The sequence below is a fragment of the Nicotiana tabacum genome, chromosome 1 (assembly GCF_000715075.1).
Source record: "Nicotiana tabacum cultivar K326 chromosome 1, ASM71507v2, whole genome shotgun sequence".
Classification (NCBI taxonomy): Eukaryota; Viridiplantae; Streptophyta; class Magnoliopsida; order Solanales; family Solanaceae; genus Nicotiana; species Nicotiana tabacum.
The window spans coordinates 111,775,833-111,790,737 of record NC_134080.1 but is presented as its reverse complement, the minus strand read 5'-3'; the positions used below and the strand labels follow the sequence as shown (position 1 = coordinate 111,790,737).

The following is a 14,905-nucleotide window of genomic DNA, read 5'->3' as shown; positions in this document are numbered from 1 at the left end:
ATGGTTCTATATATCCGTTCTCAGACCCTTGGAGTTGCCTTCCTCTATTTGATTATTACTGTTCATCCATTCAGACAATATTGTAAATTTATTCTAGACCGTTGTATTTTATTACTCTTAGAAGTTCATGTAGTCAGTGACACTAGATCTGGAAATGTAGTGTTATATTGTGCTTTGTTATAAGACAGCCTTATCTATGATAATACTGAACTTTTTTAGATTTATTATATCTATGCTAATGTCTTTGATTAATGTTTGAGATTGTTGGTTTGTCTAGCCAATATGTTAGAAGCCATCATAATCATTGGTAGGTTTTGGATTGTGACATATCCTTAGCATGGCCTAGTCATTTACAATAGCCATAAAAGGTCGGAACCTATTGGTGTTAGGACAATTGTTGTTGGGAGAATAATTAGTGCAGAAGTTGGCATTTCATGTGGTATTAACATGAAGGGAAGCGAATTCAACTTCTAGTTGGTTAAAAGGCCTCATTTCCTGTTGTCTCTCATCTTGTATCAACAAAGAGAAAGCATATACCATTGACGGTACATGATTCATCATAAGAATGCTCCCACGCACCACTGTATAAACCTTATTTAGCCTCATGAGAAATTGAATAAGCCACCTATCGTGTTCGGCTTTGTGTATTTTCTCCTTGGGCCTGCATGTACAACGACAATTGTATTGTATTTTCTTACTTAAAGTATTCAATTCTTCATAAAAGCTTCTTCAATTTAGTGTCATAGTTGTTGATGTCAAGGATTCCCTGAGACAAATCATTTATTTCTCTGAATGTGATACAACCTAGTACCATTAGTTTGTTCATAGTGATCCTCCAATTCTATTCACAACTCGACAGATTTATTGACGTACTCTATATTGTCCGCAATATCTTTGAAAAAGTATTTAAAATTCATGAAGTTACCCTATCATCACATTGTTCCCAATGACGAAGCTAAGGAGATAGAGGATCTGGACGTTTACACTCGCCATTGATGAAACTTAATTTGTTCGATACAGATAAAGCTCGCAATACACTTGATCTTTAGGATTGATAGCCAATGCCATTGAAAGGCACTACAAAAAGTACAACAACCGGATAATCAGGCGAATGCAAATAGAGAGGATCACTCGGATCAACTCCGCTACTCGCAGCAACAACAACACTTGTATCAACAACAATCACATCCAGTTGATCAACATCAACCATGAGAAGAACAAAAAAAACAAAATTGATGAGGAGAAATAACTAATTGCATGAAGAAAAAGAAGAGTCGAACTCTGATATTGTGATGGAAGCAGAGAATCACCATCGCATTAATAGACCGAAATAGGCCAAGATGAAAGACGGAGAAGCGAGAAAACTTAGATGAGAGAGGAGGAATTAGGAGTTCCTGTGCTCTTATACCAAAAGTGCTTTCAGCTAATGAATGCTAAACAAGTAGAGAATATGCAAAAGTATTTTCTCACCTTTATCTTTATATAACATGAGCTGAAATGAATTGAACTCACCTGTTTTAGGTCTCTTTTTACTCTTCTATTTTTCACTAAATTTATCCTGGTCCTTAAGTTGTAACTTGTAAAAATGGTATTTTTTTCCTTTTCAAACGCACACGTTTTTTAAGATTTCTGGACGATATAGTGAAGAAAAAACTAATATTTCCATTTACCAAAGGTTTTAAGTTATATAAATGTATCATTTTTTTCTTTTTCTTTTTTTGTTGAAACTATTTGAATTTTAATCTTATAGTATCATTTTTACGAGATAACTATTAGTAATTTATAAAACAAAATTGCCTGTTATTACTTAACAAGTATCTTGATTCTGTTAAGGCGAAATGGCTTCCTGACCACTTAAACTTGTCGGATTTTTTAAAGTCGATACATAAACTTTCTATTTTTCCATTTGAACACTCGAACTCGTTTTTTCCATAACTAATAAACACATCTGACAAGAGACCATGTGCGCGTGTATTACGCATACACATACGTGTCCATCCAGTCAGCAAATGACCAATGGATGTCTTACACGTCAAGGGCGCGAAAACCCTAACTTTGGTCCCCTCTTTAATGCAAGCCTTTTGAATGAGCCTGATTTGATAAATCTGTGTGTTAGGAAAGATCTAAAGATTTGTTCACCTTGTGGGGTGAATTGTTCTAAAGGATTCTTCCCTTCTAGTTCTTGTACTAAAAATACAGACATGGTATGTACTCCTTGCTCTCTTTGCCAAAATAGCACTTGCTCGGATGTTTACGAACTCATGCCTCACGGAACGCTTCACGACCACCTTCACGGCGGTCTTTCTCGTCTGAGCTGGAACCTTAGGCTGAAGATTATGATGCAGGCTGCAAAGGGGCTCGAGTACCTTCACAAGGAAGTTTTTCCTCCTATTACGCACCGTGATGTGAAGAGTTCGAACATTCTCTTGGACGCTGATTGGGGAGCTCGTATTGCAGATTTTGGATTGCTTACACCTAATGGGAAGGATCTTAACGGAGATGTGACAACTGATGTCTATAACTTTGGGATCGTGCTTCTAGAGATTCTTAGTGGAAGAAAAGCTTATGACCAGGATTGCACACATCCAAGTATTATTATCTGTTAATCTTGTTCTGATCGAGCTCCGTTTGGTCCAAGTGATACAAAACTTAGCTTCAACTCTACAATGATAAAATATACAACTTTCCACCATTTTCACGGTCTGAAAAAATGAAAAAAAAATTGAAAATGGAGCTTCAGATTTTTAAAAATGGAGGAAGGGGGTACTTTAAAAGGAATAAATAAGAACACAATTAAACACAACCCATTTTGTACTGTTGGGCGTTGGGAAGGGGGGTTTTCACGCTCCTGTGCGTCGTGTTCCTCACGTGGACTGCTGATTAGGACCAACTGACGCCACATGGGCATGATCAATGGTCAAATGTATTTATTAGTTATGGAAAAAATAAGTTGCGAGTGTTCAAATGGGAAAGTTATAAGTTTATGTATCGGCTTTTAAAACTCCGTCAAATTTAAGTGGTCAGGAAACCATTTCGCTTTCTGATAATATTTTTATATTCTTTGCCAAATAGCCTCAAAAACTAGACTACAAAAAAAAAATGAAAATAGCAATATAGCACACATTTCCCATTGGTGAGGGTTTAAGGCTTTAAGCACAGCCATGGAAGAACCCGTCGAAAACCTCTGGCAAGAAGTTCGAGATCTAAGCCTAGGCTCCAGCACCCATATTGACCTCCTCTCTTCCCCACCCACCCCTCTCCAATTCCTCCGCGATTACGTCTCCCCCAACAAACCCTGCCTCATTTCCAACGCCATAAACCACTGGCCAGCCACCAATCTCTGGCATTCCACCCCTTATCTCCTCAATACTCTCTCTTCCTCCTCTGTTTCGCTTCATCTCACCCCTACAGGCAAAGCTGATGCACTTACCCCACACCCCACTACTTCCATTACTTGTTTCGCCTCTGCTAAAGTTCAACGTATCCCTTTTCCTGATGCTTTGACGCGGGTCTTAGAATCGGACCCAAATTGTGTGGGTTATCTACAGCAGCAGAATGATTGTTTTCGTAGTGAGTATGGGCCTTTGAGTCACGATTGTGACCTTGAGTTTACTTGGGCTTCTGAGGCTCTTGGGTGTTTGCCTGAAGCTGTGAACCTTTGGATTGGTAATGATTTGTCTGAAACTTCATTTCATAAGGATCATTATGAGAACATATATGCTGTTGTTTCTGGGGAGAAGCATTTTTTACTTCTTCCTCCTACTGATGTTCACAGGATGTATATTCGTCCGTATCCTGCTGCCAATTACCACTACTCCCAGGTTTCATATATTCTTTAATGTGCTCGTAAGTTATGTGCTTGAACTTTGGTTCAGTTTTTATGTGTGAAATTCTAGGAAATGAGTGCGTTCAGTGGCAAAGTTAGGAATTTAATTAAGGATGTTCAAAATTTTTGACCTATATATGCGGTATAATTTTCTACATACATAGTATAATTTTTAGACAAATGGTATATATGTGTCGATGGGTTTCCACAGAATTAGCAATTTTGTTCAACATTCTTTTCTTTCTTGTATTAATTTCTTATAAATATGTTGGGTTTTTATATATGAATGAGATGTTTGTTCCGATTATAGCACTTTGTGATGTATATGTGTTGATGGTTCGGCATGGAAGTTCAATTTGGTGGTCATTAATTTTTGGAGAACTTGAATTTCAGTATAATGTCCTGTTCTTTAACGTATTCATATGTTATGTAGTTGAAGTGAAGTTTTGGTGGATTTTTATATGTGAATTGTAAGATTGTATGACTTTCTAGCCCTTTATGATGTATATGTGCTGATGGGTTGCAATGAAAAATTATAAAGTTGAAGAATTTTTTCCAAATATAGAAAGTTGTCAAAATCTTTTTTTTTGGGGTTGGGGGGGGTGGGGGGGATGGACCTAAAAAAAAGAGTATCATATAAAAAGGCACAGAAGAAATATGTGGTATATGTATATTGTGTTATAACAAGTAGCTTAGAAGATCAAGTGGCTTAAAGCAATCCTAATTGTAACCTTTATTCATTCTTGGAAATAGGAGAAAACTTACACCGTTACTCATAAATTAGCAATGTTATGGCGGTGTTATAGCAGTATCCCAATGTTCAGGTTCCTTTTTTTCTTTCATGTATTATGTACTTGTAGTTTTATTGGGTTTTCTGTATGAGTTGTAGGAGTCATTTGTAGTGTTTTGTGATGTATATGATGAGCTGCAATGGTTATAATTTGTTTCAGGAAACTTGAATTTCAGTACAATGTACTGTTATACTGTGCTGATATGTGTTCTGCTGCTTTCTGGTATTATAGGATACTGGGGAATTCTCTTTGGAACTGGAGGAACCAGTGAGATATGTGCCATGGTGCAGTGTTAATCCATACCCTTCACCTGAGTTGAAGGAGAAGGAAATGGCCCAGTTTCCCTTATATTTTGATGGACCAAAACCATTTGAAGTTACAGTCAAGGCGGGCGAGATTCTTTACTTGTAAGTTTCAGGAGTATCATTTACATTTTTTTCTCATTTAGTTTCAATGTTCCCCTCGCCAACACTAGGTCCAATCATTGATCTCTAGAATGCATTTTACATAGTTGGTAACCTTGATGTTTCTCAATGTAGCTTGAGCATTTGCCTCACTTTTCATCCCCCAGTCCAGAGAAAGAAAAAAAGTTCAGTGAGTCATCTCTTTGGGTGCTAGTTTAAGAGTTATTGCACATTATCTTTGCAATGCAAGGAAAAATCTAATGAAATAATTTCATTGCAAAAAAGTAATGTCATTTTTTTTATTGTTTTCGCCTTAAACTTTGATAGGAAGGTGTGGAGGTCGAGCATTAGGGTTGTAGGTTAGGAGATAGTTGAGTCCAACGGTGAGGCTAGTTTGATAGGGTTCTTAGACTGATAGTGGTTAATGTTGTGTTCACACTATTCTTTCATTTTTCATAGCATCGAGCCTTATTTTCTGGTTTTGTTATTGCATTTCAACTATTTTCTACTTATACGATGTTGTTATTATTTCTTTGGTTTCTGTTTGATGGTACTGATATATTGTCCCTTCAAGTGTTGTGAAGAGCGTGAAGCGAGGAAAAGCAATAAGCCCCTTTTCGCTTAAAGCGAGAAGTGAAGTGCTTGTTTTTTTGAAGTGAAGCTATTTTAAAATAAATAAATACTGCATAGACAACACATGTAGTCTGTAAGCAAATGTTCAGTACTTCAATGTAAAAACTAAAGAGTAGCATCAATTAAAGCACAAAATGAGTATCCTATTCTTCTACAAGATTGTCAAATTCTTGTGTTCCACTATCATTATTATATTGCTCGTCATCTTCTTCAACTGCTTCTTCTTCATCAACTAGGGGCAAAGTAGCTGCTTCGTTTCCCTTGGGAGCTTGTAGTTGAAGTACTCCCCCTCAAACCATAAATCCTCTCCCCAATTCCACGTGCCTCCGCAACATCACCCCAAGTGAAATCAGAAGTTCCTCAAATACTTCTTCATCTGCATGATTTTTTGAGACCATGATCTTCTGGAACTCTAGTTATTCATTCATTAGCACATCGATGTTGTCCAAACTAATTGGATCAATTTTATTGCGAGTGTTGTAACGACGCCTCAATGTTCTTTGTACTTCATGAAGACTAGATCATTGAGACGCTTCAAGGTTAGTTTGTTCCTCTTTTTGGTATGAATATGCAAATAATAAATAATTAGTAAGATTAGGACAATTGAGATATAATTTAATTATCTCAATATACTAAATCTTTCTTCTTAGTTCTTACATGTTCAAATACGCTTCAATTCCTTTCACACCCGGATGAGCTACACGTTAGACTTGGAACTTTGACGGCAAACTTTTGTAATTTTGGAGTGGAATGACCATATTGCTTCCACCATTCAACTGTAGAAGTAGAACAAATATTCAAAACATAATATTTATAAAGAAATAACTTATTAACTATAAAGCAACATATAAGCACTCGCTCACCTGGAGACTTCATCTTTCTTTGTCTAATAGCCATGTTTTTTCCAAAAAGTTGCTCAGCATTCCTATAAGTACTAAATTGCTCTACAATTTTATCTTGCACGGATTCTTGTATCAACTTCTCAATACATTCAATGTGTTCATTCAACAATTTTTCATCTCCTATAATCCTCTCTTCATTGTCATAAAACAGTTCCAGGTTCAAAACAAGTCCAGCTGCATGCAAAGGGCGATGAATCTAATGTCCACCTTTTATCTATGATCTCAACGACGTTTTTTTTAATCACTAAAACAGTCTCGAATAGCCTCCTTGCCCTATCCATTGCTTCGTAAAAGTAGCTCATTGGTGGTCTTTGCTCCCCATCCACCAAACGAAGCACTTTAATTAAAGGACCACCAATCTTCAATGCATGAACCACGTTATTCCAGAATGCAGTAGAAAGCATAACATCTGCAGATTCTCTCCCTCGAGCTTCCCTTCCATAGGCACTATTAGTGTACTCATCTGAAACAAACAACTTCTTCAAATTGCTTTTTTGCTCATACATCCTATGCAAAGTCAAGAAAGTGGTAGCAAATCTTGTCTTTGCAGGTTTAACCAAGCTTCTTTGTTTAGTGAATCTCTTCGTCATATTCAATAGCAAAGGCCTTTGAGCAATATAAGAATGCACTCCAATTGCCTGATTAAAGACTGAACTGAAGGGTCTTTCCTTGAAAATGTCACTGAAGATCAAATTAATGCAATGTGCTGCACACGAAGTCCAATAAATATGCGGGTACGCTACAGACATCAAATCACCAGCTTTAACATTTTTACTGGCGTTGTCCGTAACAATTTGAACAACATTTTCTGCTCCAATAGAGTCTATTGTACTCTTGAACAAGGAGTACATTTTGGTTGAATCAGTAGAAGAGTTGCTTGCATCAATGGACTCAAGAAATAAGCTTCCTTAGGAGAATTCACCAAGATATTGATGATCATTTTTCCATTTCTTGTCGTCCACTTATCCATCATAATGGAACAACCAAACTAGTTCCATTCTGCTTTGTGCTCCTCCATGATTTTGTTAGCCTCTTCCACCTCCTTTTTTAGATATGGACCTCTAATTTCATGATAAGTTGGAGGTTTCATTCCTGGACCATATTGGTGTACGACCTCAATAATGTCTCCAAAAGTTAAAGCTTCTGCATGATGGGTCTGTGATGCTGGGCTCCTTTTCAATTGTGTCAACTAAATTGACACTTATAGAGACTTTATTGATATCGTTGGTCAATATGGACCTGGAATGAAGCCTCCCACTTATCATGAAATCAGAGGTCCTTATCTAAATAAAGAAGTGGATGCTCCATTATGATGGATAAGTGGACGACAAGAATTAGAAAAATGATTATTAATGTGTTGGTGAATTCTCTCAAGGGAAGTTTGTTTCTTGAGTCGATTAATGCTAGCGACGCGTCCACTAACCACATCAAAATGTTCACCTTGTTTCAGAACACCATTGAAAAGATTGTCCCAAGCAATGTTGTTCAAGTGGTCACTGATAATGCGAGTGAAAAATGTTAAAGCGGGTGGTATGGTGCAAGGAGCGTACCCAAATGTCTATTGAACTCCATGTGCGGCTCATTGTATCAACTTAATGTTCGGGGACATTTTCAAGGAAAAACCCTTCTCTACAATTTTTGGCCAGGGCGTTAGGATACATTCTTATATTGCTCAGCGACCCTTGTTATTGAATATGATGAGAAGATTCACCAAGCAAAAAATTTTGGTGAAACCGGGCAAGACAAGGTTCGCCACTGCTTTCTTGACTTTGCATAGTATCCACTTGCAAAAAGCCAATTTGAGAAAGTTGTTCATTTCAGAGGAATGGAACAAGAGTAAATTTGCAAAGGAAGCTGGGGGAAAGAATCTGCACGCATTATTCTTTTTGGAATAATGTCCTTCGTGCTCTTAAAATTGGTGGCCCTTTGATTAGAGTACTCCGTTGGTGGATGGGGAGCAAAAATCACCAATGGGCTACCTCTATGAAGCTATGGATAGGGCCAATGAGGTTATTCAAGCATCATTCGCTGGTGAGCAGAAATATGCAAAGGTCTTTTAGATCATTGATTCAAGATGGACGGAGCAACTTCATCGACCTTTGCATGAAGCTGGACTTATTCTGAACCCGTCACTATTTTATGATCAGTATGAGAATAATTCACTGGCTAAAAAAGTGTGGAAGGGATTCCACGAGTGTGATATTAAGTTGACCCAAGATGAAGAGTTGGAAGAAAAGATAGTAGATCAGTTTGCTATTTACAAGGCAGGTGAAGGACTTTTTAAGCTGCGACTGGCTATTAAACAAAGAAAGACGAAGTCGCAAGGTGATCGAGTGCTTCTATATTTTATAGTTCTAACTTTTAATGTATTTTTTATACTTATTAACTCTTCAATATGTTTTTCACTTTTATAGTTGAGTGGTGGGACCAATATGGTGCAGAGACTTCGGATTTTCAGACTTTCGCCATCAAAGTTCTAAGTTTAACTTATAGTTCATCCGAATGTGAAAGGAACTGGAGCATTTTTCAACACGTGAGAACTAAAAAGAATGATTTCGTGTTTTGAGATAAAGTAAATTATATCTCAATTGTCGTAACTCCTACTAGTTAGTCGACACATCTCGTTAGTAGATTCATACGAAGAAGAGGAATCGGCTAACCTTGAAGCGCCTCCATAATCTAGTGTTCATAAAATACAATAGAGCATTGAGACGTCGCTACAACCACCGCAATCTAATTGATCCAATTCTTTTGAACAATATTGATAAGGCTAGTGAGTGGCTAACCGGAGTCCCCGAAAATTGTGAAGATGAAGAAGTATTTGAAGGCGACTCTAATTTCACTTGGGGTGAAGTTGCGGAGGCTAGTGGAGTTGGGGAGAACCCTTATGGTTTAAGGGGAAATACTTCAAGTTCAAGCTCAAATAGGAAGAGAAAAAGTGTGGCTACTACATGTCAATCCCTAATTGATGAAGATGAAAGTGATTATGAAGAGGAAGAGGAAGAGGAAGAGAAGGGGGAAGGAGATGACGAGCAATATGAAGATAATAGAGAAATTCAAGATTTTGACAATCTTGAAGAAGAATAATTAGAGTAGAAGAATAAGATGTTGATTCTAGTAATTTAGTGGTTTTGATTTTGCTTGACGTATGGTTTATGGAGGATTTTGTGGTACCTACTTTTAAGTTTTTAAATTGAACTTTTTGATTATTTATATTGTCTCTTTGCAAGGTTTACATTATGTTTTTTAAGAATTGCGCTTCACTTCAATGAAGCGTGCACTTCGCTTTTGAAGCGAGGCGAGCCCTTGTCGCTTTTTTGCGCTTCTCGCTCTAAAAAATACTGGTCTTACCAGTAGATCCACAACTTGAAGACATTGTTTTTATCCTTCCCCGCTTTTGTGATTTTAATGGAAGCGACGAACCATCGTCACCTTCTTCTATTTCATCATCGTCATCATCAAGATTATGTAGTTGTTCTTGTTCATGATGTATTTGAGTTTTTAACTCTCTTTTTTTTTTTTGAAGATATGCTTTCATTTCTTCCTTTACATGCGGCGGAACTTTAGGACAAGATGCGACATTTGGATCACCACCGATTAGATGAAATTTTTGACGATGGATTCCCCTATTCGAAATCTTATCACAAAAAAGACATCTAATTGCCATTTTGTTGGTCTTGTTAACTCTTACAGAATAAGCTCAAACCTGGTCTTTTCTATCTTCTTTTGGTGCCATTAAAAGAACAACTGAATAACACATAAAAAAGGCAATAAGAACAAAGAATAAATGATATGAAAAAAATGGTAGTAAGTATACCAAAAAAATGGCAGTAAGCCAGTAACTGAAACGAAAAAAATTGGGCAGCATTTCTCTGCAATTTAAGAGTGAAACAGTGAAAGAAAAAGAAGAAGAAGAGAATGAGAAAAAGAAGAACTGAACGGAAAAAAAAATTTAGCCAGCATTTTGCTGCTATTTTGAGACTGAAACATGGAAAGAAAAAGAAGAAAAAGAAGAGGAGGAGGAGGAGGTCGCGTACCTGCTTGAACTTGATAAACTTGAAGTTGAAAAGTGCAGAAAATGGGAACCTTAGTCGCCTGTTGTTCTCTGCTGCTCGATGGTCTTTTAAAAAAAGAGAGCCCTTTTAATTTAATAACGTTGGCAGCCGTTTATATGTAGAAGCGCTCGCTTCTGTCGCTTTTTTCGCTTTTACGCTTTCTTTTTTGGAGAAGCGCCCGCATTATATAACCTGCTACGCTTCACATCAGAGATGCGCCTGATGGTCCACTTCGCTTCGCGCTTTAAGCGCTAAAGCGAGCGCTTTTCACAACACCGGTCCCTTCTCTTCTTGTCTTTTCTGTCTTCTTGAGCCAAGGGTCTTTCAGAAACAGCCTCTATACTCCATCGGGGTTGGGGTAAGGTCTGCGTACACACTACCCTCCCCAGACCCCACTTTTGGGATTTCACTGGGTTGTTGTCGTTGTTTGTTGTTGTCTTAAGCTTTGGCTTTTGAGAATTTCCTCAAATTTTGCAAACTTTTGGTTTTGTCAACAAATTTATTTCTCATTCTAGTGTATTATTTTAAGAATTTTGAATTTCGTTTTTAACTAGCCCCTAAGTTTTTACTAGATATATTTGGGCTAGAATTCCAAAACTCAAACAATTAATTGATCTTACTTTATTCTCACTGCAATGAATAAACCCGATTAGCAAAATGGGATGGAGACAGTGCAATGTCTAGCTGAAGCTTGTACTGGCCACGGAGAGATAGGTAGCAAGGACAAACTCAATATGAATTGCTTGTGGACCTTTTTCATTATTCTCCCCGACAGCTCGAATGCCATTCCGCTTTCCACAAATTAAGAATCTAAATTCTTATCTATACTCCATTAAAGTCAGCCCTTCCCCGGGGCATAGCGGGAGCTTAGTGCACCAGGCTGTCCTTTTTTTACTCCATTAAAGTCAGCAAAAAATGTGCTTTCCATCGAATAACGGGGAGTCATCTCCTTTTTATATTCATCTTTGTTTGGACGATTACCATTCCTTTTATTCGTCATGCTTGTATAATTTCCTGTGATGCAATATTTATCCTCTCTTCCTGGCATCAAGCAGGAGAAAGAATGTAAGAGTCTACACTTTCCTTGGTGGAAAGAGATCTGCTATGCAGTTGAAATATTGAAATTGAAAATTGACTTGAGTATTTTTCTAGTGTACGTGTTTAGCATGTTTCATCGTGTTCTGGATGGCTAAGGCTGTTCATAATTCTGTAAAAACCAAATGAGATGAACCGAACTTTCAGTTTGGTTCTGGTAATTTGGTAATCCGGTTCAGTTCTTGATTTGCATCTGAAAAATTCGGTAATTTGGTAACAAACCGAGAAAACCTGCCCAATACCTGCTCTACTATTTGTGTATCAGAAAATATTTTTGGGGCTTCTTAAAAAGTTCCATGCATTTCTTGATGCCGTATGGATGGTAGCTTTACCTAGTGGTGTTAATTAACCATATTTCTCTTTTACACATATTATACAGGCCAAGCATGTGGTTTCACCATGTTAGACAGAGCCCAGACAGTAGAGGACTCACCATTGCTGTAAACTACTGTAAGAATCTTAAATACCAGCCTATTTAACAAAAACTGAAAGGAAGAAAAACGGACAGAAAAAGAAAGCCTTTTCTCATCTTTGTTCTTTCCTTTCCAAGGGTAATGGTAACTAAACTGCTGTTTGTTGGACAGGGTGTGACATGCGATTTGATATCAAATATGCTTACTTCAACTTCCTGCAATCACTGCCTCATTCCATGCTGTGCAATCCTGCATCATCTGGAAATTTACTTGTGGAGTCACAATGCCATTCATCTATGGGAAACTCTGGAGAGGAATCCAGCATCACTGCTTCAGCCAATGATGACTTATTACAGGATTCTAAAGACGCTGCAGAAAAGTAAGCATCGCATGCTGTCAGGAGCCCTATGGTGAGGAGAAGCAAGGGAATTTCTCGTTCTTTGAGATCCAATACTGCAAGCATCCTTTTGTTTCCGCTTGCTGAGTGTTTTCAACATGAGATGGGAGAAGCTCAAATGAGCATTTCACTTCATGATTGCCCCCGGGTTTGCATCTCTGGTTTAGTCAGCTAGGGAGATTCTTCAATGTGCCATTTAATATCCAGAGCAACAGTGTCAGTGATGGAGGTTCAGGTGCCATATTCTTTAGAGATTTGCCAGTGTATTTATATGATCCACCTTCTCCTGTTCTGTGTCATCCTTTTACTTAATGCTTCCGTAATCTGCTATTGAAGCTTTGCTTACATGTTCCGCTTATCAGTAAGGGAAGGTCAACCTGATCCGATTAAAGGAAGCCATCTTCTTGAAAAGGCATGCACTTTATAGGATTTATTCTTTCAAGCCTTGGCAATCATCAGTTATCGGGTAGAGTGGCATTAGGATGGTTCCTCAAGAGACAAAAGCCACAGCTCATGGTTGTTGCCATAAATTGGAGGAGAGTGTACTATTTTGCGTTTATAACAAAAGTGCACGAATCACATTCCGATATTAGACTATCTCTTGCTTGCTTCTTTACTGATTCTCTGGTATAAATGTGCCTTTGGATTGCGTTAATGGAACATTTGTTTCTCGGAGAAGGAAAATTGGAAAATTCCAGAGCTGGAATACTTGTTAAGATTTTTGTGTGGGTTGTGGCCAGAAGAAAAAATTGGAGTTGATACTGACATTTGAAATGTGGCATAATTCATCATTTTACACCTTTCACTCATGGTCTGCCGAACTGCTTATTATCCTTCAAATTAATTTTAGCTTCAAAACCACACATTTTTTCTTCAATTAAAGTTTTTTAGTTGGTGTAATCATGTCTCATGAGGTTACAATTTGTCCAATTCTGCCCACTGCTAAAATGGGAGATGGGAGGATTTGTTTGCTGAATAGCTGTGTTTTGTACATATGCAGTATAGTTATTCGACTCCATAATTCATCATATAATATTGCTGAAAATTGTCTTGTTCAAAGTGATTGCATATCTCCTCATCATAAAATTGCATTACTCTCTATATACGCACGCATTTCTTATATATTCTACTTCCGAGATTCAAGAACACTTGAAGAAAGCAAAGCAGTAATAAAATTTATTATCCAACTTTATTTTAAACAATAGAAAATATATGAACATCCACATAATGTAATAAAAGAGCTTAGTTATGGATTTAATGTACATGAGATTCGTAGGAAGTTTGATATACATACAAAAGGGAAGTAAAGATTCGTCCAACCAAATTGCTTGCTTTATATTTGACGACTCTTGAGTATGATTTGGAATACAATTTAGTAGCCTCATTTTTGTGGAATTCACATAGAATACAACTTATTTTAAACTTATTTAAATACTACTTTCTCGATACGTGCGTTGCACGCATATTCCAAGCCATGTAAGAAATAATTTTTTAAAATAATATTAATATTATTAGAACAAAGATTTGAGTAAAATATTATGCATAAAAAGATAAAGTATATGTTTATGCGAATGATCAATATGGATAATTACTTGTTGTCGATGTCAAAAAGATTGTATATTTTTTGATTTTACGAAGATAAACAATTAAAGTTTAGATAGATGCACGTGATTCTTTTACTTATTTTATTTTATGGTGTGATGACCCAAAAGGTCATCTCGTGTTTTAGAATCCAATTCGGGGTTCCGAAGCCTTCAAAACCTCATTTTTTCTCGATTTGTGTGCGCAGTCCGGACACGTTTCCGAAAAACCTTTATGTGAGAATTTGAGAAAATACTAAGTTTTGCCTTTAAAATTGATTTAGCTTGATTTCGGTCAACATTTTGAGTAAACGGGCCCGGGCCCGTATTTCGACGGTCCCGGAAGGTCCGTAGTAAAATATGGGACTTGGGCTTATGCCCGGAATTGAATTCCGAGATTCCTAGCCCGAGAAATGAATTTTTGAAGAAAATTGTTAAATTGAAAATATTATGGTTTTTAGAAATTGAATAATGGTTGGTCTTGTTGGTATCAGGCCCGTATTTTGGTTTCGGAACCCGGTATAAGTTTAATATGGTTTTAAGTCCTGCCTGTGAAATTTGGTGAGAAACAGAGTTTATATGACGTGATTCGGACCCTCGGTTGTAAAAATAGAAACTTTAAGTGTTCTTGAGATTTTCATTGATTTTGATGCTAAATCTGTAGTTTTGGGTGTTATTTTAGCGATTTGATCGCCCCCGCAAGTTCATATGATGTGTTAAGACTTGTGTGCATGTTTGGTTTGGAGCCCCGAGGGCTCGGGTGAGTATCGAATAGGCTACCGGATGTCTAGGCTTAGAAAAGACCTGGT

The 14,905-nt window shown here is 37.3% G+C and overlaps 1 protein-coding gene across 3 annotated transcripts; it reads left to right on the top strand.

The window, feature by feature from the left end:
* Window positions 1–3,102: 3,102 nt before the first annotated feature.
* Window positions 3,103–13,534, top strand: LOC107829715 (lysine-specific demethylase JMJ32-like). 3 transcript variants are annotated; one of them, XM_016657181.2, is made up of 5 exons: window positions 3,103–3,666; window positions 3,776–3,846; window positions 4,849–5,024; window positions 12,086–12,156; window positions 12,291–13,534. In XM_016657181.2, exons 1-5 carry the CDS (start codon window positions 3,162–3,164, stop codon window positions 12,500–12,502), a joined length of 1,035 nt encoding a protein of 344 aa, XP_016512667.2. In that variant the 5' UTR covers window positions 3,103–3,161; the 3' UTR covers window positions 12,503–13,534. The 3 variants fall into 3 exon arrangements, 2 of the variants coding, with proteins under 2 accessions (XP_016512667.2, XP_016512666.2); XR_001657999.2 differs by having other exon boundaries at window positions 3,105–3,821; window positions 12,291–12,751; window positions 12,853–13,534; XM_016657180.2 differs by having other exon boundaries at window positions 3,105–3,821.
* Window positions 13,535–14,905: the final 1,371 nt, after the last annotated feature.

Bases quoted from the DNA above. Each gene is read 5' to 3' on its own strand.
- LOC107829715 (XM_016657180.2), top strand. From the start codon at position 3,162: ATGGAAGAACCCGTCGAAAACCTCTGGCAAGAAGTTCGAGATCTAAGC. The intron at 5,025-12,085 runs GTAAGTTTCAGG...CATATTATACAG, and splicing joins GCGGGCGAGATTCTTTACTT to GCCAAGCATGTGGTTTCACC. The intron at 12,157-12,290 runs GTAAGAATCTTA...TTTGTTGGACAG, and splicing joins CACCATTGCTGTAAACTACT to GGTGTGACATGCGATTTGAT.